The sequence below is a fragment of the Panthera leo genome, chromosome E3 (assembly GCF_018350215.1).
Source record: "Panthera leo isolate Ple1 chromosome E3, P.leo_Ple1_pat1.1, whole genome shotgun sequence".
Taxonomy (NCBI): domain Eukaryota; kingdom Metazoa; phylum Chordata; class Mammalia; order Carnivora; family Felidae; genus Panthera; species Panthera leo.
The window spans coordinates 17281336-17305553 of NC_056694.1; the positions used below are offsets into that span (position 1 = coordinate 17281336).

General features: G+C 50.1%; 2 protein-coding genes across 5 annotated transcripts; both read right to left on the reverse strand.

Moving 5' to 3' along the window:
- Positions 1–19: 19 nt before the first annotated feature.
- Positions 20–10871, reverse strand: KAT8 (lysine acetyltransferase 8). The gene is made up of 11 exons (XM_042921834.1): positions 10661–10871; positions 9256–9330; positions 9002–9177; positions 4490–4543; positions 4225–4389; positions 3282–3371; positions 1183–1323; positions 992–1085; positions 746–896; positions 444–598; positions 20–190 (listed from the first exon to the last, which is right to left on the reverse strand). Exons 1-11 carry the CDS (start codon positions 10869–10871, stop codon positions 126–128), a joined length of 1377 nt encoding a protein of 458 aa, XP_042777768.1. The 3' UTR covers positions 20–125.
- A 2565-nt stretch (positions 10872–13436) lies between these two features.
- On the reverse strand, positions 13437–17864 carry BCKDK (branched chain keto acid dehydrogenase kinase). Of its 4 annotated transcripts, none has more exons than XM_042921518.1 (12): positions 17752–17864; positions 16790–17173; positions 16599–16667; positions 16397–16507; positions 16034–16081; positions 15834–15953; positions 15654–15752; positions 15388–15461; positions 14941–15069; positions 14760–14849; positions 14136–14294; positions 13524–14045 (listed from the first exon to the last, which is right to left on the reverse strand). In XM_042921518.1, exons 2-12 carry the CDS (start codon positions 16982–16984, stop codon positions 13901–13903), a joined length of 1239 nt encoding a protein of 412 aa, XP_042777452.1. In that variant the 5' UTR covers positions 16985–17173; positions 17752–17864; the 3' UTR covers positions 13524–13900. The 4 variants fall into 4 exon arrangements, with proteins under 4 accessions (XP_042777456.1, XP_042777452.1, XP_042777455.1 ...); XM_042921521.1 differs by lacking the exon at positions 17752–17864 and adding an exon at positions 17325–17549; XM_042921519.1 differs by lacking the exon at positions 17752–17864 and adding an exon at positions 17308–17549.
- Positions 17865–24218: the final 6354 nt, after the last annotated feature.

Here is a 24218-nt window from a genome sequence, read left to right on the forward strand (position 1 = left end):
CACCTCCAAAGTCCAGAACCACTGGCAGAACTTACTTTATTTTAAAAAATGACGAAACAGGTCTGTACATATTTACAGGCTAGGGGACAAGGAGATAAAGGTCCAGCAGCAGGGGCACAGGCCATTCACTTCTTGGAGAGTTTCACTTGCTTGTGCTTGGGGGGGGCCCACTTGAGACAGACAGAGTCCACTGTGGGGAGACAGACATGAGAGGCAGGGCTGGGCCTCTGGGCCCAGGCCAGGTATCACCTCTAGGTGAGAACAAGGGCAGACTGAGTCCTGGGAAGGGGGCAGGGAAGCCTGGGAATGACTAGCCTGCCCCAGGCTTCAGTCCTGGGAGCTGGTCAGACTAGTTTGGGATCATGTGACAGCAAAAAGGTAGCTCTGGCTCCTCAACACCTACCCCCTACCACACACAACCTGGGCAGCCCCCGCCCCCCTACCTGTTATGGGTGGTTTCTTATACTGAGCACTTTTGAGGTGTTCTTCTACCAGCTTGGGTGTGACACAGATCACATGCTGGCCCTTCCAGTACTTGACCATATTGAGGGACTGTAGGGTGCTGATGATGTCATTCTGGGTGATGCTGGTCATCTGACTGCAGAAAGGGATTGGAGTAGTTGCTGGGGAGAGTTCCCTTGTGGGGTCTGACTGGGACAGCAAAAGGGGACAAGGAGACAGACAAGATCATGGCCAACCTTAGATTCTTCTAAGGGTTCCTCTTTAAGGGTTCCAGGGCCCTCACCTAAGATCCTTGATGGACAGTGTGCCCCGGAAGTCTCGCAGGATCTCCAGCAGGACCCAAGACCAGTAGCTGCGGTAGCTGAGCTTGCCCAGGTCAGACAGTGGCTTCTCAGGGGAGCCTACTGTGCTCTCTAGCTTGGAGAGCTCGTAACCTGGCAGTGGTGGAAAGAAGGATTCTGAGGACCCGGCCCTGCGGTGGCACCCCCACCGTAGTTGCCCCTTCCTTGACAGGTCAGGAACCACTCACTGAAAGCAATGAGGAATTTTCCATAGCCACGCCGCTGGTAGGGGGGCAGAGTCAGGATGCAGGCCACATTGTTCCCATCTGGAGACTCCTTCTCCTACAGGGGTGTGTGGTCAGGACCTCTGGGGAGGCTCAGTCCCTTTTCTGGTTCATAGTCCCCACCCTCCCTTAACCCGGGCTCCCCACCCCAGCACCTTAGAGAAGTAGCCAACAATGTGGGCCCCCTGCCTGTCCACTTCAGTCAAGATGTAAAAGACGAAGGGCTCCACGTCGAAGTACAACGTCTTGTGGTCCAGGAAAAGCTTGGCCAGCAGACACAGGTTCTGACAGTAAATCTGAGGAGTGGGGAGGTGGAAGCAGGCTCAGGGAGCAGGTACATCGCTCCCACCTCGGTCCACCGAGGCCTGGGCTGTGGCTGCCACCCTGCTATGCAAGTGCCAGGCATTAGAGAGCAGCCAGTGCCAGGCCAGTGAGAAGCAGGCTCCTCACAATATTTAGAATTGGAAGGAGTCTTACCGTCATTTTCTGATGGACAGGGAAACTGAAAACCAGAGAGCTAGATTAATCTGTTACCACTTCTTTTTTTGTTTTTTTCTTTCCTTTTTTTTCTTCCAAAGATTTTATTTTTAAGTAATCTCTACACCCAACATAAGGCTCAAACTCACAACCCTGAGATCAAGAGTCACGTGCTCCACCAATAGCCAGCCAAGTGCCCCATTCAGTTACTTTTTTTTTTTTTTTTTTTTTAAATAGGTTCCATGCCCAGCTTTGGACCCCAAAGCAGGGCTTGAACTCATAATCCTGAAAGCAGAGCTGAAAGTCTAGCCGATTGACCCACCCAGGCACCCCTCAGTTACCACTTCTAAGTGCTAAATAGGAGTTCAATCTTCAGGGACATTAAATCTTATGTTTCAGATTGGGAAACTGAGGCTCAGAGGAGCTATGGCTGGCATGAGGTCCCACAGCTGCTGAGTGCTACAGCAGGATTCAAACTGGTATATGAGTTCTGTCTTGTTCAGAGCAAGCACCAAGCTTCATGCTTAGCCTCGTGCTTGGTAAATGTTTGCTGAATGGGTGAGCTTTGAGCCTGACTCCAAAGCCTGAGCTGTCTGCCCACTTGGCCACACTCTGCTGAGGCCCAGATACCCACTCAGGCTAGAGACCGACATCGGAAGGGACAATGAGACCGTGACGGTGGCTTCATGGCACAGATCAAGAGGCCCACTGATTTAGGACACCTTTTACACCCACTCTTATTTGACCCAACAATTGTGAAGCCCAGCATTGCTAGTGCACTTTGCTTAGGAAGAAACTGAGGCTCTGGGAAGGGGCAGTGCTTGCCTGAGGCTTCAAAGTTAACCAAGGGTAGAGCTAGAAAGAACATCCACACCTCCTGCTGGAGCCCTTTGTGCCACACCCCCTGTTCATGCTCAGGCAAAGCAGGGGACTCAGGCCAGGTTAAGGGCTAATATTCCCCAAGCTATTTATCACAAGGCTGACTGAGCCCAAGAGGTCACCAATAGTAACAAAGGCCCATGTTTACTAAGCACCTACTTGATGCCAGGCACAGTGTTAACTACTTGCCATTGCTGTCTCATTTGTTCCACCAACAACCCTATTAGGTAAACATTATCATGACTCTTATCTTATAGATGAGGAAACAGGAACAAACAACGTTAAGTAACTTGTCCAAGGTCAGCTACTAAATGACAGGACAATTTGAAGCAGGAGCCACTCAGAAGCCTGCCCTCTCTTCCTCACACTCTACTGCCCTTCCATGGGAACAGGGACACTTAGTGAGACCTTCCCAGACTGACCAGGTAAAGGCCAGGTTCTCAATTGCAGCAAAGCAGGCCCTAAAGGCCCCACCCTCCCCCACTGAAGTCTTTCTGCCAGAAACCAGGAACTCAGCTGTCAGAGCCACACTGGTCTCAGGCAGAAAGTCTCACACCAAGCAGTCTCCTCCCAGGAAAGAAACCTTTCCTTCAGGCAGAAAGAGAAAGCGCTTCTAAAAGCACCCTCCGGCATAACAGTCTATTCTGGGTGTCAAAACTGCCCAATACTAAGCTACCCATCAGGAGAAAAGTCTTCAGGGACAGAACAGAAACTCAGTCCCCAAAACTGACACCACAGGGCCATGTGTCTACCAAGGCTAAGCATGATCCCACAGGCCTTTTCCCGGTGGGGGCTTGTCCCAAGACTGGCTTCTACCCTTTTGGTGACAACGAGGATCATCCAAGAGGTGCCAGTGCTTCTCCCTACCTCCCCACAGCACTTCGGCCATCTAACTCACCTTGTGGTCTTTGCCATCCACCTCGTACACGGAGATGTTGCTCTTGCGATAGATCTCCTTCCCTGGGGGTTGCCGCCACTGACACTGCCCCTGGGGGTGGGGATGGGGAGACAAAAGCTTGAGACCCCGAGGTTCTCTGCTAGGTACACCCATACAAGCCCGTGTGGCTTCCAACAGGTCTCTGCTTCTGTTTCCCCATCTACAGACTCTGGGCTCCATACCTCACCTATGTCAAGGAATCCTCCCAACTCCCTGAGGAGACAGAGCCTATTTTATAGGCTATTTTATAGATTTTATAGATGAAGAAGCCCAGAGAGGCTAAATAACTGGCTTGAATATTATACAGCTAGATGGTTTCAAGTTCAGAGCAGCCTGGCTTTGGAGGACTCTCCAGCACTCTTATCCATGACAATGGCGATTGCTAAAATGCATACATCTGCCTCAGGTTACACCCTTTGGGAAATATCCTAGTGTTCCCTGCTGCACTAGTGATGCGAGCCCCCGGCAACACCCACCCCCACACCAACCCCACCCCCCCCACAGCTCCCCCCTCTTCCCCGCCAACGCTTCCCATCTGTCCACACCTTACAGTCCCATTGCTCAGGGGCTATGCTCGCTTCCTCTTTTGCACTGAGGAACCTGGCACTGCGCTGGCCTTGATTAACATGTGGTGTTTGGGTTGACCTGAAGAAGTGGTAAGGGCAGGGATTACTGTCCCCATTCCACAGAAGAGGAAACTGAGGTCTGGGGAAAGGCAGCAAGTTGGCCAAGGTCACTCGAGCAAAGGTAAGGCCAGGCCTAGAACCCAGGTCTCTTGACCCACGGGCAGCTCTTCCTTGTACTCGACTCCTCTGGACCTGTCTCTCTTCCCTATCGCTGCAGCCTCAGCAGCCCTCGCCTCCACGCCTGCCTCTCTCACCAGACCCGGCTGGCCCAGTCTCACCAAGTGGAAGCGGTAGCTCTTCTCGAATTTCATGTACTTAAGGCAGTACTCGCAGAGCCACAGCTTGGGCTGTTTCCCATAGTCCTCGGGGAACGGTGAGAAGTACCAGGCATCGATTTCGTAGTTCCCGATGTGGATCTTGTCCACATACTTCACCTTGGTGATCTGTGGGTAACGTGGGAGTGGAGGGCAGTGGATGGCTCAGTCAGAGCAAGGAAAGCTGGGAGAGGGGGTACCCGCAGGCAGGAGCCCTGCCCCTGCTTACCGCCTCATGTTCCTTCTCCAAGGCTGCTGTTGTGGGGTCCATCTCCGCATAGGTCTGGGCAAGGACAGAGCAGTGGACAGAGGTGAACAGAAGTGGAGGTCAAGCCGTCCCTCCCCTGAACCAGAAGCCAGTGCTTCCTTCCCGTCTTCCAGACCTCATCCTCTGAATGACAACAACCACATGAACAGCTGACTTGTTTTATCTGGTTTTGAAGCCGGGTGGGCCAAGCTTCTCTCTCACTTTCCCTGCCCACCCACACATCCGTGATGCCCGAGTTTAGACCTTTTGCCAGATGAACATGGCTAGGATCAGGCCTGGTTCCAGTCTCCTTGGGCTAAAACCTTCAGCTATACAAGGGGATCAACCAGCTCTGCCAAAATTGTCGTGAGGCAGGTGAGTAATGGATCTTGTCTTCTGTGCAAACAGGAGGAACTGGCACTAGACTCCCTGGTGTGACTGGACCTCTTTCCTGAGCACCAGATCCAGGGAGCTGCCTGCCCCATGGGTCACTCCCATAGGTGCCTAGGTGTCTAGAAAGGAACTAAACCTGTGCTCCCTACAAACCTATTCGTCCTCCTGGGGTCCCCATCTCACTGGGCACATCCCCTCAGTCCAACTGTCCAAGACCAATAGCAAGTCTGCTCTTTTTTTTAAGTGCTTTTATTTATTTTAGAGAGAGAGAGAGAGAGAGAGAGAGAGAGAGAGAGAGAGGAAATCGGGGGAGGGGCAGAGAGAATCCCAAGCAGGTTCCACACTGCCAGCTCAGAGTCTGGTGCGGGGCTCGAACTCACAAACCATGAGATCATGACCTGAGCTGAAATCAAGAGTCGGATGCTTAACCAACTGAGACACCCAGGTGCCCCTGGTCTGCTTTTAAGACTCCTTCTCTCAGGAAGCTGGCATTCAATTTACGGCCGAGTCCTGTGAATTTTACCTCCTTGACATCTGTGCAATTGAACGCTCTCTGGAATTCTCTGCCCAAGTCCAAATAGCCATTGCCACCATCTCAAGTCTGGACAATTACCTAAGCCCCTGCAGATTCCCAGCCTCCAGTCTTAGCCCCTTCAAATCTACATTATCGATAACTCTCTTTTTGAGGCCTCCGTGCCTTTGCACATGCAGTTTCCTCTCCTCTTTCTGCCAAAAAATGCTTACTCAACCTCAAACAGAGCGTAAGCCAGGTGAGTGTGAGATGAGGCAGTTTTATGAGCCATCATGGGTAATTGTTTTTACTGTGCTCTTTCCTGTCCTTCAAGGCCTTGCACCCTTCCTGCCCCCTCCAGGAGACTGGACTGGATTCTTCTGACACAGAATATGCCCTCTCCTTCTCAAGTTGGGAATGCAGTGGTTAACAACAATCCCCTCTAACTGCCCCCAATTGGTTTCCCCTATTTTCCAAGTCCTTAGAAAGCAGGGACTAAAAGTCATGTCACACTCACAACACATCCTATTCCTAAGCCAGACTCTGTAGAAGCAAAGCAAGCACAGCCTAACAATGAAGGGGGGATCCAAGAAGGCCCATAACCTACACTAGAGGAGATAGCAGCCTTGCCCTATAGTTGAGAAAGGAGAAAGGAGCCAGCATTTTACCCAGACCCCCTTCCACAAAGCACTTTGCCTGTATGGCCTCATTTAACCTTTTCAGCCACCCTAAAACAGAGCATTCTTATTTCTATTTTACAGGGAAGTAAACAGGCAGGGAGAGGTGAGGTCACTTGCCCTTGGGGATAGCCAGCTGCCATTTATTCCAAGTGCCAAGCACTCCATAGGCATTACTTCATTTAGTCCTCACAAAGAACCAGGGACAAGAGTGCTCATTATCCATACTGCACAAAAAGGAAACTAAGGCACAGAAAGGTGAGGCTACAGAACCGGTACTCAGCACTGTCAGGCACAGGCCCCTCGTTTGTCCAACCCCGAGCCTAACCCCTGCAAAGATGAGGGAAGAAAGATTTTCCTCATATGCGTCTTTAAAAACCCACTTCCCAGCTCTCACAAAATACAATCCTCTTCTGCAAATGCATTAAAGAATACAAAAACACTACTTTTTCAAATGCTGCAGTTTATTTAGAATTCAACGTTAATTAAGCTGTGAAGAACCTGGCTCATTAACTCCCCGATTATCCATCCTCTAAATTTATCACCACTGGCCTACCGTCATCCACCCTGCTGACCATCAGCTTTGAGGTACATTTTTGAGATTTAATTTGCTAGTGCAACCTGGTCGAGGAACTAAGAGATACTCAGACCTATGTTCTCCAACGGAAGAGCCACTGGCCACAAGTGGCTATTTAAACTCATTGTTTAAATTTTTTTTTTAATGTTTATTTATTTTTGAGAGAGAGAGAGAGAGAGAGAGAGAGAGAGAGAGAGCGAGCGCGAGCAGGGGAAGGGCAGAGAGAGACGGAGACATAGAATCTGAAGCAGGCTCCAAGCTCTAAGCTGGCAGCACAGAGGCTGACACAGGACTCGAACTCGTAAACCATGAGATCATGACCTGAGCCAAAGTCAGATGCTTAACTGACGGAGCTACCCAGGCACCCCTAAATTCATTAAATTTAAATAAAATTTAATTCTTAGCCACACCAAACACATTTCAAGTGCTCAATTGCCACATGTGGCCAGTGGCTACTCTATCAGACAATAGATATTAAACATTCCCACTTGTCACAGGAAGATCAATTGGACAGTGCTGCCTTAGACCTTGAAGGTCTTCCTGGTTCAGGGATTTCAAAATTTTTTTTCACAACCCCCAACAGGAAGAGCAGTTAGCACTGTAAACCAGTTGACCTGTTTGTGTATACATATATGTGTATCTCTATGTGCTTCTCAAAAATAATACTTACCTTTGATAAGGCACAACGTACTCTGACATTTTCTATCTTATCCTATTCCTTCCTTTAATTTTTTTATTATCTTTATTTTTTAAGCAATCTCTCCACCCAATGCGGGGCATAAACTCATGACCCTGAGATTAAGAGTTGCATGCTCTACCGACTGAACCAGCCAGGCACCCACCCCTCTTTCTCTCATTTTCAAATTTAAACGCTGGTCACAACCTACTGAACTAATTTGGCAATCTACTAAACCTGCACCCCACAGTTGGAAAAACATTGCCCCAAAGCACACAACAAACATGCAGAAGGATGAAATCTCACTGGCTGAAAGTAATGAATGTCTAAGTGCCTTGAAATCTCAATAAGCCCTGGACTCATGTGCACTCCCCATTTTACAAAAAGAAACTGAGACTCGGAGTGGGGGAAAAGTATCCCCCAGGGGCAGGGGCGAAAAGAACCCAGACTCTGGAACAAGTGGCCCAAGTTTCTAGGACATGTCAAAGTCATGATTAAGGGCTGGTGCCCTGAAGTAGGACAATCTAGTTGGCAAGTCTAATTCCTGACTGGGTTCTTTTTTTTTTTTTTTAATGTTTATTTTTGAGAGAGAGAGATACAGAGTGTGAGTGGGGGAGGGGCAGAGAGAGAGGGAGACACAGAAGCCGAAAAGGGCTCCGGGCTCTGAGTTGTCAGCACAGAGCCCGACGCAGGGCTCGAACTCACAAATGGTGAGATCATGACCTGAGCCGAAGTCAGACACTCAACCGACTGAGCCACCCAGGCGCCCCCCGACTGGGTTCTTAAACCCATCTATTCCTCCCCGGTAAACTGGAGATAATAACGATGCTTACCTCACTGGACTGCTGTGAAACTTCAGTGAGATGATGTATTAAAACACTTAGCCTATAACTTTGGCTCACAAGCCAATAAATGTTTGCCATTATTATTCTAATTCCAGTCCACCCTTTTACTAGCTGTGTAACCTTGGGCATGTTACCTAACCTCTCAGATCCTGCTTCCTCCTCTACAAAAAGAAACCATTATTCCTGTGGCATTGAACTGTTAGGAAGGATGCGTTAACCTTATGTACATACGGGACTCAGCACGGTGCTTGGCAACAGCAAGCAAGCACCCAATATCATATGTTCTCTTCCTTCTCTTCAGACTTCAATTCTTTGTCTACGGTGGCACAGCAAATAGGAGACAAAGGAGGCTATTGGTGCAGGAGGCCTGAGTTCCAGTCCCAGGTGTGCCATTTCCTTGCTGTGAGACTGGAGCCAAGTGCTTGCCCTCTCTGAGCCTCAGTTTTCTGACCTGTGAAGAGTATCTCACAAAACATAAGTAAAGTCCCTTACACATTATAAGAGCTTAAGAAATGGGAACTGCTGGAACATCTGGGTGGCTCAGTCGGTTAAGCAGCCGACTTCAGCTCAGGTCATGATCTCATGGCTCAGAGGTTCGAGCCCCACATCAGGCTCACTGCTGTCAAAGCAGAGCCTGCTTCGGATCCTCCGTCTCCCTCTCTCTCTCCCGCCAAAATACATAAACATTAAAAAAAAGGAAGAAAGAAAAAAAAAAAAGAAACAGGAGCTGCTATGGTTTTGGCACTGGGACCCAAGGAAGTTGGCAGAGGCAGCTGAGCCTCCTGGGGCCTTGGGGAAAGGGAGGGGGTCCAGACCTTCTGCACATGGTTGATCTCATCATGCTTGCGCTTTTGGTTGCGAGTGATCTTGCGCTCAGGCTGCTCAGCCAGCTCGCTCAGGTACTTCTCTGAGTTCTTCTGCACGGCATCTTTTACTGTTTTGGTCAGTGCCAGCCGGTTCTTGTCTACCCATTCGTCTAGTCGCCGGTTAACTGTGAGGATAGGCCATGAGAGTGCTGTACTTCCACCCCTCTCCCCCACCCAAGCCCAGAAAGCCCCAAGTCACTCACAGCCCACATAGTGTACATAGAATTCCTCTCGGCCCTCCTGATCATTCACTCGAGACTGAATCACTTCAGCAGAATCTGTGAAAGAAAAAGGATAGGATCATCAGAAAGGCAGGGCTGGAACAAGAAGAATCCTTCACACTGAGGAGCAGTTTCCAGACTCCAGGGACATACACAAGCTAACATCACCCGTCTACATCTGCCATTCCATCGATCGTTGCCTGTGAAGTGGGCTAGGTTGGAGCTGTTACTCTTACTTTACAGATGAAAAACTGAAGCTTACCCAGGCTCACATATTTGAAAAACAATAAGAAGTCAACATTTAACTGAGTTTAGGTCTGGCTCCAAATGCAATGCTTGTTTTACTATACTTAGTTGCTCATTTGTTGAGGAGTCATGAAGGCTGGCTCTGGGTTTATACACAATTCTAGCTCCTCACTTCCTATATTTAAGTGCAAATTATTTTGGTTGAGCCTCAGTTTCTTCATCTACAAAACAGAACTAATAGTGCCCACCTCAGAGGGTGAGCTAATGCCTCTAAAGCATGTAGCATAGCGCCTGACAACTAGCCAACCATTCAACAAATGAGTAAGGCAACCACTGCGTGTCTGGTCCTATGCTGTGTTATTGCTGGGTAGAGAGGACACAGCAATGAATCACAAGAGGTCCTGCCCTCCAGAAGTTCCCACTTTGATATGGGAAGACGCAGACGATGACTACATAATGTCACATATACTATGGCTAGCTGAGGTATGAAGAAAATGTTGTAGGTACATTCATAAGGGGAGGACTCACTTTGCCTGAAGGGAGTCAGTAATGGCATCACAAGGGATATGGTGTGTTAAAGGATGAGTAGGAGCTAGCTAGGTGAACAAGAAAGGCAAGGACATTCAAGCATTGGGCACAGGTGGTAAAAGGCATGTGGTCTTCAGAAAGAGTACAGTGTGGTCTAGTCTGGCAATGGCCTTTGCTAGGGGTGTCTAAAAACCACAGGTCACAAAGATGTACGTCCTTCTAAGGAATTGGGGGTTTATTCTGAAGATGAACTAAGGCAAGAAAAGGAAAAAGGAAGCTCAATTTTGTGTGTTGGTAGGTCCCCTCTGCTGGCGGTTGTAGAAGAGGGATGGAAAAGTAAGTCGCAGAGACCAGAGAGACCAGCAAGGAACGATGGTTTTCCTTAAAAAGGGAATGAAGTCTAAGATTGGATAAGCAAGTGGAAAGGGAGCTCTACATACAATTAAACGGGAGCTGCTTGTGTTCCAGGAGAGCCAGACTGGTGGGGTTTGCAGGCGGTGCCCGGGAGGGGCGGAAACTCCGCGCTCTTCCCTCAAGCCCCGCCCCTACAACGTCAGCCCCTCAGAGAACCCGCCCTCATGCCCCGCCCCCTGTCCCTGGGCCCCGCCCTCACGCCAGGTGCTATCCGGTCGTCGGCACAGGTACGTTTCTCCGATCTCCACGGTGACTTCCGGCTCGCCGCGCGCTGGAGTCGGGGGAGAGACGCGGCCCGGGGACGGGGCGGTCCCCTCGACCGCCGCATTCTCCCCGGGCCCGGGATCGCTCTCCCCCGCGACCCCTGAAGTAGCCGCCGCAACCGCCGCAGCTGCTCCCTGTGCCGCCATCGTCGTAGTGGAAATGACGCTGGAATCCGGCGCCGCGCAGCGCTTTTAGTTCCGGGTCAGCGACGCGTGGCGGAGGCAGCTGCTGCCTTGAAGGCGGGGCCTGTGGCGTAGCAAGAGCTCACTGGTTAGTGCGGCCTTTTAGCGGTCCCTGACAAGTTTGACCTTTCGTGTGCCAATCGCGCTGGCATTTTTTTTTTTCCGTATAGAAATATGGCTGAACCCTGAGTTGAAAGAGGAGACCTTCGTGATGTGTGATGACTCAGCCCGATCTTTTTAAAGGGCCTGGTGCCTGAGGAAGCCAGGAGGTGCCAATTACCAGAGGCACTGCCCCCACTTTACCCGGTACCGGGACGGAGCCAGAGCTGCCTCCCTGGCTGCAGTAGGGCTTTGAGCTTGGAATTAACACCCACTTCTGCGTTGCCCACTTCCGCCAACCTAAAGCCCCATCACCCCTTTTGTAAAGATTGAAGAAACTGCCGTCCTTGTTCACGGTGAAGGAAACAGGACGGCTGTGTCCACGGATAGCTAGTAAATTGCTCTCATAGAATTAAGCCCTTTTTAAAGGCTTAATTTGCCCCCTAGACCAATTAGACGCAGTGGACATATCAGAGAGCATCTTGGGCTTAGTGAGGAATCCGGGTTCTGATCCTACTCTGGGTAAGTTGTACAAAGATGTCCATTCTCAGAGGGTCGGTAAAAGTTAAACTATACATAACTGTATAACCCATATAACTATATAAAGGGTATCCCTTATGTATATAAGTGTGTCGCACAGTACCAAGCAGGGTAGGTGTTCAATAAATGTTTTTTTGCCATTCTCTTAACTTTCTTTGACTTATAAATTAGTTATTGGGCTTAGAAGCTCAAATTGGTTATTGGGGTGGAATGCTCAAGGCCTGTGTATGGGGCCTCAGGTTGCAGATCAGTAGGAGTTCTTGGGGTGCCTGTGTGGCTCAATTGGTTAAGCCTTGAACTTCTGCTCAGGTCATGATTTCATGGCTGTTGAGTTCGAGCCCCAAATCGGGCTCTCTGCTGTGGTGTGGAGCCCACTTCGGACCTCTGCCCCCCTCTCTTTGCCCCTTCCCCTCGCTCTCTCTCAAACTTTAAAAAGAAAAGAAATAGGAGTTCCATATGGGAGGTGGGGAGGGTGATGGCAATGGGAAGTGCTGGTAACTCGGCTTTGGGGAAATTAAAGAATTGGAGGTGGGCAATGAATGCCAAGTGTCTGGCTGCATAAGAATATGAAGAAATAAGTTAGGCAAGACAAGATTAAAATTGTAATGCCTTCTCCCACTCCCCATCTTCAAGATTGTCACTCTATCCACCTAAGGTTCTGGTGCCTCACTTTTGACTTCACCCAACATCTTGCAGGGATGCTCTCCTTTCTAGTTCAGGATTAACCTAGGGTTTATAAATCCCTGATCCAGGTTACTATACCAACCTCCTCACTATTCTCCTTCTAATCCTCCTTCTACTGTGCAAATCTGTTATTTCTAGAACTATGTAGATGCTTCACCCCAGATCCTCTGGAATCTCTTTTTGTTGCCTCTTCAGATCCAGATTACCTTTGATTGATGTGCTTTCAAAAGCCAGAAGCTCTTTGTCAAATTATCCCTTGGACTAATAGAGCTGTGTTGCCTTAAAAAGCTGAAAAGGAAAGTTTTCAGTTTGGATGTTTAAGCACCTACCCACCCCTACTTCCCAACATAGACATTAACCAATGATTGTCAAGTAAAGGAATCCATCAATGACTGTGGAACTTAGCTCTCTTGCCTCAATTCTAAGGCAAAACTTACTAGCTCTGGACTTTTGCCTGAGATGACATCCTTGTTTGGTTTCCTGCCCTTCCCTTTCCTGCTTCCCCTACTCCCTAACCAGAGCACTTTCTCAACAAATCACATGGACACAAACCCTCCTTTCAGCATCTGCTTCTACGAAATCCAAGTGGAAACATCCCTTCCTAGCTTAAAATCTGTCCATGGATCACTGCTGCCTGCAGTAAAAAGCCCATGCTTCTTGGCTGTACTCCAGCCTGACCCCCTGCACTGCAGTCAGCAGGATTTTCAGTCTGGTAAGTCACTGTGGTTTCCACCACCTGGCATTTGACCTCCAGATACAATTCCTGTCTCCCCTCAATCCCCCACCTCCATCACTAGTCCCACCAAAGCAGACTTTCAGGCCTGTCTTCCCCTCCCCTGGGTCCCACCTGCTCTCTAGAGCCCTTTCCTTTAGCCCTCCCTACCAATGCCCCACTGTCCCTTGGCACCTGCCAGGGTATAATCTTGTGTGTTCCTTTTCCTTGGCAGAAGCAGGCACAGCTGGCAGGCAGTATTTTTAACCTTACTCAGGCTCAGGAATCAGGTGGCTCAGGTTGCCCAGTCTGGTGACCTTCACTTCCAGAACCTGTGACTGCCAGGAAGGGAAGAGTCAGAACTGAGGCCTGAAGCTGGGCCAAGTTGGGCCTTCAAAATTATCTGGGACCCAGAAACATTTGTTAAGTGAAATGAATGAAAGGTCTTTGCACAAACTGCCAGAGCCATCCCAACTCCCGCCAAACCAAATGTGCAAGAGATTTGGGGGCAATTCTATACATAGCCTGCCAGGCTGTCAGGACAGTTAGAGACTAGGACATGAGCTAATTAAACCCAAGGGCCCAGGGAACCAGAATAGGGTGGAAACCAAAGCTCACCTGCGCTCCCCACACACGGGGCCCAAGAGGGCATTCAAAATGTGAACTTTAATAACAAACAGCAGTCAAGGTAGGGGTTCCCCAGGAACAAGAATAACGGAGCTGGTGCTGGAGGCCTCAAGGGTCCCCACTTCCTCTCCTCCAAGGCCTGGAGGCAGGGAGGCAGCGGACCTCTGTAGAGGAGGGGCAGCACCGGGCTCCATGTAATTCCATATATTTGGGGCCCTAAGACCCCAGATGCAGCAGCATGTGGAGCAGGGTGGTACCCTGCCTCACCCAGAAGGTCCTGGCAGGGTGTGCAGCCCGGGCCAGGCAGGCAAGCAGGCCAAGGGCTGTGGGGTCAGATGCGGAAGCTTTCCTCTCGGCCATCGATGTGACGGAGCCGCAAGTAGACATCTGTGCCAATGCCCTGCAGAGACTGCAGCCGAAGGGAACCACCGAGGTACTCTGCATAGGCCCGTGAGGTTGGCAGCCCAAAGCCGAAGCTAGAATGGATGGGGGACAGGAGAGAGGCTTCAGAGGCTTGAGTCTCCCGGGGACCCCCACCCTCCCATTGTGGCCAGGTGGGGCCTCACCCGTGCATGGGCCCTGACTGGCCACCACTGTGCATGTCCAGGTGGCCAAAAAGGGGGCTGATCCGGGGGTCCTGGGTGCTGGCCTCAGCTGTAGTGAAGTGGTAGTCCATAACCCGATCCAGGTCTTTGTGAGCGATTCCCCCGCCCCGGTCTGAAATCCTGGCAGGATGTTGATAACATGGGCTTGGCTCAGCTTTGGTGGGGGCTCACTACCTCCCAAGCAAATAGTGCTAAGTCAGCCTTCCTGCCCCCTCCACCCAAAGATGGAATGTAGTCCACCTGGACCCTCGGGCATTATTTTTCATAAGTGATATCCTTCCATCCTCACTTCTGCTGAGCCACTGGTTGCTTGTACCTTCTCACAGGATTTTACATTTATTCTCAAGCCAGCATCATGGACTGGTTACTCCTGACTCCTCAGTCCAGGCCTTTCAGTTGCTGACAAGCACAGAGCCCTGGAAACCAGCTGACCCCAGATCCATTCATATCCAGCTCATGGCATTCTCAGAAACAAAGAGTATCTTGTCTCACGGCGGGGCAGGTATGGCTCAAGGTCATAGAGCAAGTCAGAAACAGTGCCTGGAACCCCCATATATCCCGGCTCAACTCCCACTCAGGGCAAACCTGATGACGAGATCGATATCATTGTTGGCGATGGTAATGACCACATCTGGGACATTGTAGGGAGTATCTAGGTGACTCTCCATCGTAGCTCTATGCAGGGAAGAAAGATCAGTAGGTAGTGGTACCCCAGCTTCACCCCTGTTCCTGTCTTGCCCCCTTCCAACATATCCAGCCAGCCCACCTCATGGCATTCTTGAGGAGCTCAGGCAGGATGTAGTCCAGTGGCATAGGGATGAAGGGGAAACGGGCAGCCACGTGTCCATTGATGCGGACGCGGGGGGCATTGCCATACTTGTGCTCACACAGGCGTCTGTAGGTAGGAGCAAGGGTTCAAACCTAGACCAGTGATTCTCAGATGGAGGAATTTCTGCCCCCACCACCCCTAGAGAAATTTTGCAATTTCTAGAGACATTTTTGCTTGCCACAGCTAGGAGTTGTATTAAGTAAAAGCCAGGCACCCTTCTAAAGATCCTAACAAGCATGAGACACCTCCTAAGAATTATCTGACCCAAAATGTTAATTGTGCCACATTTGAGAAAGCCTGCCCTAGACCATGCCCTAGGCAAGGGCTCAGACCCAAGCCTTCTGGGCTGGAAGATATCCACCCCCTTAGCTGTTCTAGCCTCACCTGGCAAAGTCCACCCACTTTTCAATAATCTTCTTTGGCGACAGGCGAGTGCAGATGATGCCAACAAAGTCGGGCTGGCAGGAGAAAGAAGTCAAGACTAAGCAGCACCTTGACCCACACCTTGGCCACCAAATGCCTGCAATCTTTGGACCTCTGAAGCAGCCCCAAACCTCTCCCCAGGCCCTTGGCCCAGTCCCCAGCCCAAGGGGGCCCCTGGCTCAGTCCCCTCTGCCCCACCTGATAGGTCTCAGATCCCAGCACCCCACCTTGTCCTCATGCAGCGCCAGATGATGTGTGGCCAACATACGGATCCCAAGCCTTGAAGTCAGTGTCTTGTCCAAGAAGTAGCGGACAAGCTTCTCATCCTGTAAAGAGTGGAGTCTCAGAACTCTGTACCTTTCCCAGGCCCCCCAGTAGGCTTGGGTGCCCACTGTGCTGCCCCTAACCTCTATGTGCTTCCGGCTCTCACGAAGGCCCTCAGCCAAGAGGGTCACCACATCCTTGTGGTCGTCCAGCAGCTGTCGCACCAGCTGGCAGTACCGGGCCTCGTCCGCCTGGTCCTTGATCTATAGGCCACAGAGTCATAAGCATGGATGTTCCAGCCCTGACCTCTCAGCCCCTCACCTTACCCCGGCCCAGCCCTCACCGGAGGGAAGTCTGTCAGCTTCTGGAAGGCACGGATGTACAACTCGTGCTGCAAGGAAGAGGTGTGGGAATTCACAGGGATGTTGTGGGCACTGGGTAGAGAGCAGCCACCCATGCTTACCCATGGGGATTGCCATCCACCCCAATTCACTTGGTTTAAACCCCCATCATGGCCTTTTAAGCCTCCATGAATATTCAACTTTGGCCTCTGAAGGCTTGGATCTGAGTCTTCTATGGCCCTGAAACCTTTTGGCAGACAAGTCTCTGCCACTCTAGTCCCATCTCCCAATATGCCCCTTGGGCAGTGGGCACAATGATCTAAACTCCCCTCTAGAGAAACCCATGCCCCCTGAGACCACCTTACCACGTGTAATATGGTGGGGTTGCAGCCAATGATAAAAGGAAGGCTACGAAAACCTTTGATGCGGTGAGCGATCCTCACTGGCAACTCTTGCTGCAAATAACGGGCACTTTTCTAGAAAAGAAGAGGGAAGTCAGGGCCAGGACATGAGTGGCTGGGCCAGAGCTCCAGGGACCAAGAGGGAAATAGGGTGCAGAAATCTTACCAGGAGGTGGCTGCCGTCCTGAGAGCGGCCTGAATAGAGCATCATGGTTGGAGTGAGGCGGACTGAGGGCTGGAGGGGGCAGATGGGCTTTGAGCACTGGATCTGCAACACCCCACCCCCACCACATTAGCTCCACCCCTTCCCTGGACACCCGTTCCAGCTCCGGACCCGGCCTCTTGCCAGCTGCGCACCTTCTCCGCTGCCACATCGATGGCCGACTGATTGTAAAAGGAGGTGACAGTCTTGGAGCGCTCCCGTGCCATCTCCACGTGGTGCGTATCGGTGGCTGATGTGGAGCGGGCCCGGAGCGACAGTGCAGGCCCCAGTAAGGGCCGGAGTGGAGGTCCGCTCCGGGGACCACTCCCCAGCACGGACGCCAATATCATCGTTCTGCTCTGCTCCTTTGTTTCTTTGTCGGACTAGGCGGCTGCTAGGGGCAGAGGACCAGATACAAGGACACGACCCCGAAACGGGGCAGGGGGTGTGTGTGGATCCGCAGGGTCTCTTCTCTGACTTCAGGGGCGACAGCAGGTCAAGGATGCTGACAAGCTCAGTCCCCAGGGAACAGTTCCCATCTGTCAGGGAAAGGGAAGGGGTAGTTGTAAAGATCCTAATCCAGACAACCGGCACCATCTCTCCACGTGGGCACTGGTATCATCAGACCGGGGCAATCTCTGCCCACCCATTCAACCACCTCCCAAACACATACAGGCCGAGCCTGTAAACCTTGTTTTCCGAGGCAATTCTTCAACTTGAGGCTCTATCTGGTGTTTGGAGGGTTGGAGACCCTCAGACTCGTCCAGCCCGAAAACAACGCCCCGCTCCCTATGGTCCTGGGGACCCCCGTTCAGGGGGCGGGGTTGACCCCTACTGAGCGTCTTCAGACTGAGCGTCTTCAGACCTGGACCCCTCGAGTGTGGTCTGCGTATGTGTGGCACACAGTATGGTCCCCCCAACTGCCCCAAAGTAGCGGCCTGGGAGTCGCCGTCTGGGTTTCCCCTCCGCAGGGTCACTTGGTTCGGCCCGTATCCCCCCTATATGGTAGATGCCATCCCGGTCCACGCGCACTCCACAGCCCAGCTCAATGGCGGAGGCTACGAGCGCGCGCCGCCAAGCCCCTGCAGGCAGGGTTGGCGCGGGTTGCTCCACTTACCGCGGTGCCAGGGCCAGGGCCAGGGCCAGGGCCAGGGCCAGGGCCGAGGTCCGAGAGAAACGGCCCAACAGTCCACCGGCCGGGCTAGCCGAGCCGCCTGCGCCCTCTGCCGCTGTGACGTCGCGTGGGCTTTGGGGGCCCGGTGCCTCCTGGGAGTTGTAGTTTGGAGCCAGCCCATACCGGCTACACCCGTGCTCCTGGACCCCCAAATAAATTCCACGGCTCCCTCCACAGGTCTCTCGGAGTTATTTGTGGTCGCCCTGGGTCTCTCTTTCCTGCTTTATAAAATGGGGTTTCTGGGAGTGAAATGGGAGAGGGCGGGAAGATCCTTAGATGCAAAACACACAGACCAAATTCTACCTGGGTTCTTTCCCTGCTGTCCCAACCTTCTCCTTCCATCTCTTGACTCATTTATGGAAAATCAAACTGCTGGTTCAAACCCCAGCCCAGCACTTACTAGCTGGGACAACTTACTTGAACTGCTCAATGGTCTAGTTTCCATGTTGGTATAACGAGGATGTATCAACCTTGGGGTTGTCGTGTGGATATGTGAGTTTATATGTGTAAATTGCCTAGAACAGTGCCAGGTGTGGGATTAGCACTATGTGGTAGGTATGTTACTATTATTCATTCATACCTGCCACACTGATTGGGTAACTTTTCTGTGCCAGAAGAGGGGCTTGGGTATTGAATCAAATAAGTAGACCCTTCCTTGCCCCAAAGAGAAAGACAGTTTCAGTGTCATTAATCCTGATTAGGGCTGCACAGGATGGAAGCGTTAAATAGGGTCTGGGACACTGGTACAGGTGCAACATGAATAGGACTCAGGAGCCTAAGCTGGAGTGGGAAGGGTATGGCAGGACAGAGAATAGCCTGGACAATCTGTGGATATACCTGCAGCCATGTGGAGGCTAGGAAGGAGAAGGGTCCAAGGGGGTGACCAGAACAAGATCATGAAGGGCAAGGAGTCTGCATTTGTCCTGAGGTACTAAGAAGTCACTGAGGGTTTTAATTCAATCTCCTCATTAGACAGAACCCTCTGGCAGTAGTGATTGGGAGAGTGGGAGTCGGTGAAACCAAATGCAGAAAGACAGTGAAAAAATAATTACTTTTTTCAAGCAGGAGATGATTGGGGAGAGACTTTTCAGCATGTGTGTGTTTGTGTGTACTTGGATTTGTACTGATTGGATTTTTCTTTACCGTGGTTATGTATTTTCTAAATATTTTTTAAAAATTAATATTTATTTTTGAGAGAGAGTGGGAGAGGGGCAGAGAGCAAGACAGAGGATCTGAAGCAGGCTCTGTGCTGACAACAGAAAGCTCAATGCGGGGTTGGAACTCATGAACCGTGAGATCATGACCTGAGCCAAAGTCGGATGCTCAATCGACTGAGCCACCCAGGAGCCCCTTTTTTAAATTTTTATTTATTTTTTTTTTAAATTTTTTTTTTAACATTTATTTATTTTTGAGACAGAGAGAGACAGAGCATGAACGGGGGAGGGGCAGAGAGAGAGGGAGACACAGAATCGGAAGCAGGCTCCAGGCTCTGAGCCCTCAGCCCAGAGCCAGACGCGGGGCTCGAACTCACGGACTGCGAGATCGTGACCTGAGCTGAAGTCGGACGCTTAACCGACTGAGCCACCCAGGCGCCCCTAAATTTTTAAATTAATATGGGTTAAGTGAAGCAGGCAACATCTTTGGAGCCCAAAGTCTGTCTTTAAACTTCGGCAGAGGTGGGACCCTTCACTGTGGCTGACCTGCCTGAGGAATTGGGGAAAGGTGGGCATAACCATGAGGATAAGGTTCCCTGAGTCTGTGGATTTCCTCTGTCCCCCCTCATCCCCACACCATTCCCATCCTTTCTTTCCCAGCATCGTGGCAATATCCTGGAGTGGGGCCAGAAGGCCACTCAGCTCTGGAGGCAGGCACGGCTTGGGCTGGTGGAAGAAGGAAGGGTGGTTCGGTCGGGGGTGGGGTAGAGTGGAGGGTTGGGGGGGGGGGGGGGAACAGCACGCGCAGAGAAGCAGAGGACTCAGAGTGCTTGCAGTGTGCTAGAACTCGGCGCTCAACGCGGCCGCGGCGTGCACCGGAGCACAGATGCCGGTGGCGTCTGGGCAGGGCTTCACCCCTTTTAACCCTGAGCGCTAGACCAGCCCTCGGCCTTAACTCGTTGCTGCCACCCGGCGGCGGAAACTGGAAATACACTCTATAGTTTCATAATACAGAGCTCACCGTTGCCCAGGCACTCTTCTATGAGCCTTATGTGTATTAATTTCATCTTCGTAACAGCCCTCTGAGGTAGGTACTATTGTTATTCTCATTTTACAGAAATATTAAAATACATGTTCCCCTCTTTCCTCTCTGTCCTTTCCTCCCACATGCACTGGCTGCAGCCACTCTGGCCTCCCTGTTGCTCCCTAAACTTACCAGTAACATTCCACCTCAGAACCTCTCACTGGCTTTCTCTCTGCCTGGAACACCCTTCTCCTATATATCCACATAGCTTACTCCCTCACCTTCTTCAAGCTTCTGCCCAAATGTTAACTGAATGAAGCCCACCCTGACCATCCTGTTCAAAACTGCAGTCACCTCCATTCCCCTCACTCTGCTCTACCTTTTATTTGTAGCACTTATCACTAACAACATACTATATATTTTATGTATGGATGATATTAACTTCTCACTTTTTTCCTCCTCTTCTACAATGTAAGACCAGAGCATGACTATTTGTCTGGTTTCCTAATTTATCCCAAGCTCCTAACACAATCCCCTGGCACATAACATGTGCTCAATAAACATTTGTTAAATAAATGAAGGAGATTTGGAGCTTTATCTTCTGACCTATTGAAATGGGACACTACTTAAAGGCAGAAAGTGACAGACTACATCATCTTTTTTTTTTTTTTTTTTTTAAATAAACTCCAGGCCAAATGCTGGGCTTGAACTCACAACCCTGAGATCAAGAGTCACATGTTCTACCACAACTGAGCCAGCCAGGTGCCCTACCTCATTATTTTTTAAATGGATCAGTTTGATTTGCAGTGTGGAGAATCAATCTGTGGATGCTGGACAAGTATTCCTGGGAGACAAGTGAGGAGACTACTGTATTTATCTAGGTGGGAGGTGATGGCAGCTTGGACCAGGGTAGTGGTCTGCATAGATTACAGGGATTGAGAAAGTAGTCCAAGAGGAGTGGCTTAGGTGGATGGAGGGGCCATATTTAAAATGGGAAACTCCAGAGAAGGAACAGGTTTGGGGAAATGTAAGGGGTTCACTTTTGGGTGCATTGCATTGCATCTCATTGGCCTATGAGGCATCCAAATGGTGGTGACATCTAAGAGGTGTTTCTCTGGGGTTTGGAGCCCAGGAGACAGATCTGGTCAGAGGTTGGAAGTTGTGACCTGCAGGAAGTAAGAGAAGACAGGGGAGAAAATAATGTTGCCCCATGTAGCAGTTTGTATTTCTGAAAATGGCCCGCCCCACATGAACTTCTTAGAATACGACTTTGACACTTCTCAGATCAAGAGATGGAGTTCTGGGGTGCCTGGGTGACTCAGTCAGTTGAGCGTCCGACTCTTGATTCTGGTTCAGGTAGTGATCCCAGGGTTGTGGGATCAAGCCCCGTGTTGGGCTCTGTGCTGAGCGTGGAGCCTGCTTGGGATTCTCTCTCTCTCTCTCTCTCTCTCTCTCTCTCTCTCTCTCTGAGATAGATAGAGTCTCTCTCTCTCTCTCTCTCTCTTTTTTTTTTGAGAGAGAGAGAGAGAGAGAGAGAGTTCCATGTTCCTCTCTTTGGAACTGAGGAGGCTTCTGTATAGTGAAAGGGATACTATGTGACTTTAAATGCACCTGGGTGGCTCAGTCGGTTAAGCTTCCAACTTCAGCTCAGGTCATGATCTCGCGGTCCGTGAGTTCCAGCCCCATGTCAGGCTCTGTGCTGACAGCTCAGAGCCTGAGCCTACTTCACATTCTGTGTCTCCCTCTCTTTTCCCCTCCCCGACTCATGCTCTGTCTGTCTCTGAAAAATGGATAAACCTTAAAAAAGTTTTAAATAAAAGCTAAATCATAAAAAATGATGCAGCTTCCACTTGGCTCCCTGGAGCACTTGTACTAGAATCCTGAGCTCCCATGTAAGCAGTCTGACTGCCCTATATTAATCAACTATCACTGTGTAACAAATTATTACCACAACATAGCAGCTCAAAGTAACAAACATTTATTTTGTCACACAGTTTCTTTGGGGCAGGAACCGGGAAGCAGCTAAGCTGCATGGTTCTGGCTCATGGTCTCTCATGAAGTTGCAATCAATATGTTAGTTGAAAGTACAGCCATCTGAAGGCTTGACTGGTGCTGGAGAATCCAATTTCAGGGTGGCTGTCTCACATGCTTGGCAAGTTAATGCTGGTTGTTGGCAAAAGGCTTTAGTTCTTTACTAGGTGGACTGTTTCCTTGGGCTGCTTAAGTGTCCTCATAACATGCCAACTGGCTTCACCCAGAGCCAGTGATCTAAGAGGAAGCAAGGTGGAAGCTGCCATATCTTTATGACTTAGCTGTGAAAGTGACACACTATAATTTCTGTATTATCCTACAGGCTCAGGTCAACCCTGCCTAGCATGGGAAGAGACTATACAATGGTGTGAATACTAGAAAATGGAAATCATTCAGAGCAATTTTGAAAGCTGACTATTGTAGCCTGGGGGCTGCTATGCTGGGAGGAAGCCCAAACTAGTCCTTGTAGAGAGACTACATGGATCTTGAGACTACAGAGAGAGAGAGAGAGAGAGAGAGAGAGAGAGAGAGTCTGGGTGACTCAGTCAGTTAAGCATCTGACTTCAGCTCAGATCATGATCTCATGATTTGTGGGTTTGAGCCCCGCATTGGGCTCTGTGTGGACAGCTCAGAGCCTGGAGCCTGCCCTCCCCCACTCCCATTCTGTCTGTCTTTCTTTCTCTCTCTCAAAAATAAATAAACATCAAAAAAAATTTTAAAAAGAGAGAAAGAACTGTTAGGTTCTCCCTCAGCTACTTCAATCTCTCATTGTTCCAGCATTAACCATCACCTGACTGCAAATATGGGAGCCAGACTCCTCAGCCAAAATTCTCTTTCCAAATTCCTAACCTATAAAACATGTAAGAGGAAATAAAATGACTGTTATCATTTGAAGCCATTCTTTTTTGTGTGGTGATTTGTTGAACAGCAGTGTGTCCTCAATGATTCCCACCTTCTGGTACTCATACCACTCAGCAGTCTCTTCCCACACTGAACAGGGCCGACCTGACCCCACAGGATAATAGAAAGAGAGGCCTAAGTCCTAGCCCTCTGTGTTGGTTTCCTATCACCGCTGTAACAGATTACCACAAATTTAGTGGCTTAAAACAACATGAATTTCTTGTCTTATAGTCCTGCAGTTCAGAAGTCCAACATGGGTCTCACTGGGCTAAAATTAAGATGTCAGCAGTTCCTTTCTGGACACTCTAGGCAGCATCCATTTCTTTGCCTCTTCCTGCTTTGCCACTCATACTCCTTACTTCATGACCTCCTTCCTCCATCTTCAAAGCCAGCAACATTGCATCTCTCTGTGCCTTTCTGCCATAGTCCCACCTCCCTCTGACACCCTTCTTCACTTTTTTATGTTAAATGTTTATTTTCAAGGGAGGGGAGGGGCAGAGAGAGAAGGGGACACAGAATTTGAAGCAGGCTCCAGGCTCTTCACTGTCAGCACAGAGCCCGACATGGGGCTCGAACCCATGAACTGTGAGATCATGACCTGAGCCTCAGTCCGATGCTCAACAGACTGAGCCAGCCAGGTGCCCCTGCCCTTTTTCACTTTTATAAAAAAAGTTTATTTTGTTTGTAATCTCTACACTCAAGGTGGGGCTCAAACTCACAACCCTGAGATCAAGAGTCTCGTGCTTTTCTGACTGAGCCAGTCATATGCCCCCCACCCCAGCCCATTTTCACTTTAAGGACCTCTGTGATTATATTGGACCCATAGGATAATATTTTAAAACCAGATTAGGGGCGCCTGGAAGGCTCAGTCAGTTCAGCATCTGACTCTTGATTTCAGCTCAGGTCATGATCTCACGGTTCGTGAGATCGAACCCCACATTGGGCTCTAAGATGAAAGCATGGAGGCTGCTTGGAGTTCTCTCTGTCTCCTTCTCTTTGCCCCTCGTCTGCTCACTTTCTGTCTCTATCTCTCAAAATAAATAAACTTTTTAAAAAGTTTATTAAAACCAGCAGATTAATAACCCTAATTCCATCTGCAACCTTAATTCCTGTTTGCCATGGAATCTGACATATCCACCGGTCCCAGGAATTTGAACATGGGCATCTTTGGGAGCTGTTATTCTACCACCATGCTGCCTAGAAGAAGAAGAGTGCCTCTGAGAAGGAGCTGCCACAGAGAGAGGAGAGCCATCAGGAAAGTGAAATATCACAGAATCCAGAGAAAGTTCCTGGGAAGGAGT

Coding starts and splice junctions, on each gene's coding strand:
- KAT8 (XM_042921834.1), bottom strand. CDS start 10,871: ATGGCGGCACAGGGAGCAGCTGCGGCGGTTGCGGCGGCTACTTCAGGG. Junction 4,544..9,001: donor AGATCAACCATGTGCAGAAG/GTCTGGACCCCC, acceptor GTCCTTGCCCAG/ACCTATGCGGAGATGGACCC. Junction 4,390..4,489: donor TGGAGAAGGAACATGAGGCG/GTAAGCAGGGGC, acceptor CGTTACCCACAG/ATCACCAAGGTGAAGTATGT.
- BCKDK (XM_042921518.1), bottom strand. CDS start 16,984: ATGATATTGGCGTCCGTGCTGGGGAGTGGTCCCCGGAGCGGACCTCCA. Junction 16,668..16,789: donor TCGATGTGGCAGCGGAGAAG/GTGCGCAGCTGG, acceptor TGCCCCCTCCAG/CCCTCAGTCCGCCTCACTCC. Junction 15,753..15,833: donor AGAGCCGGAAGCACATAGAG/GTTAGGGGCAGC, acceptor CACTCTTTACAG/GATGAGAAGCTTGTCCGCTA.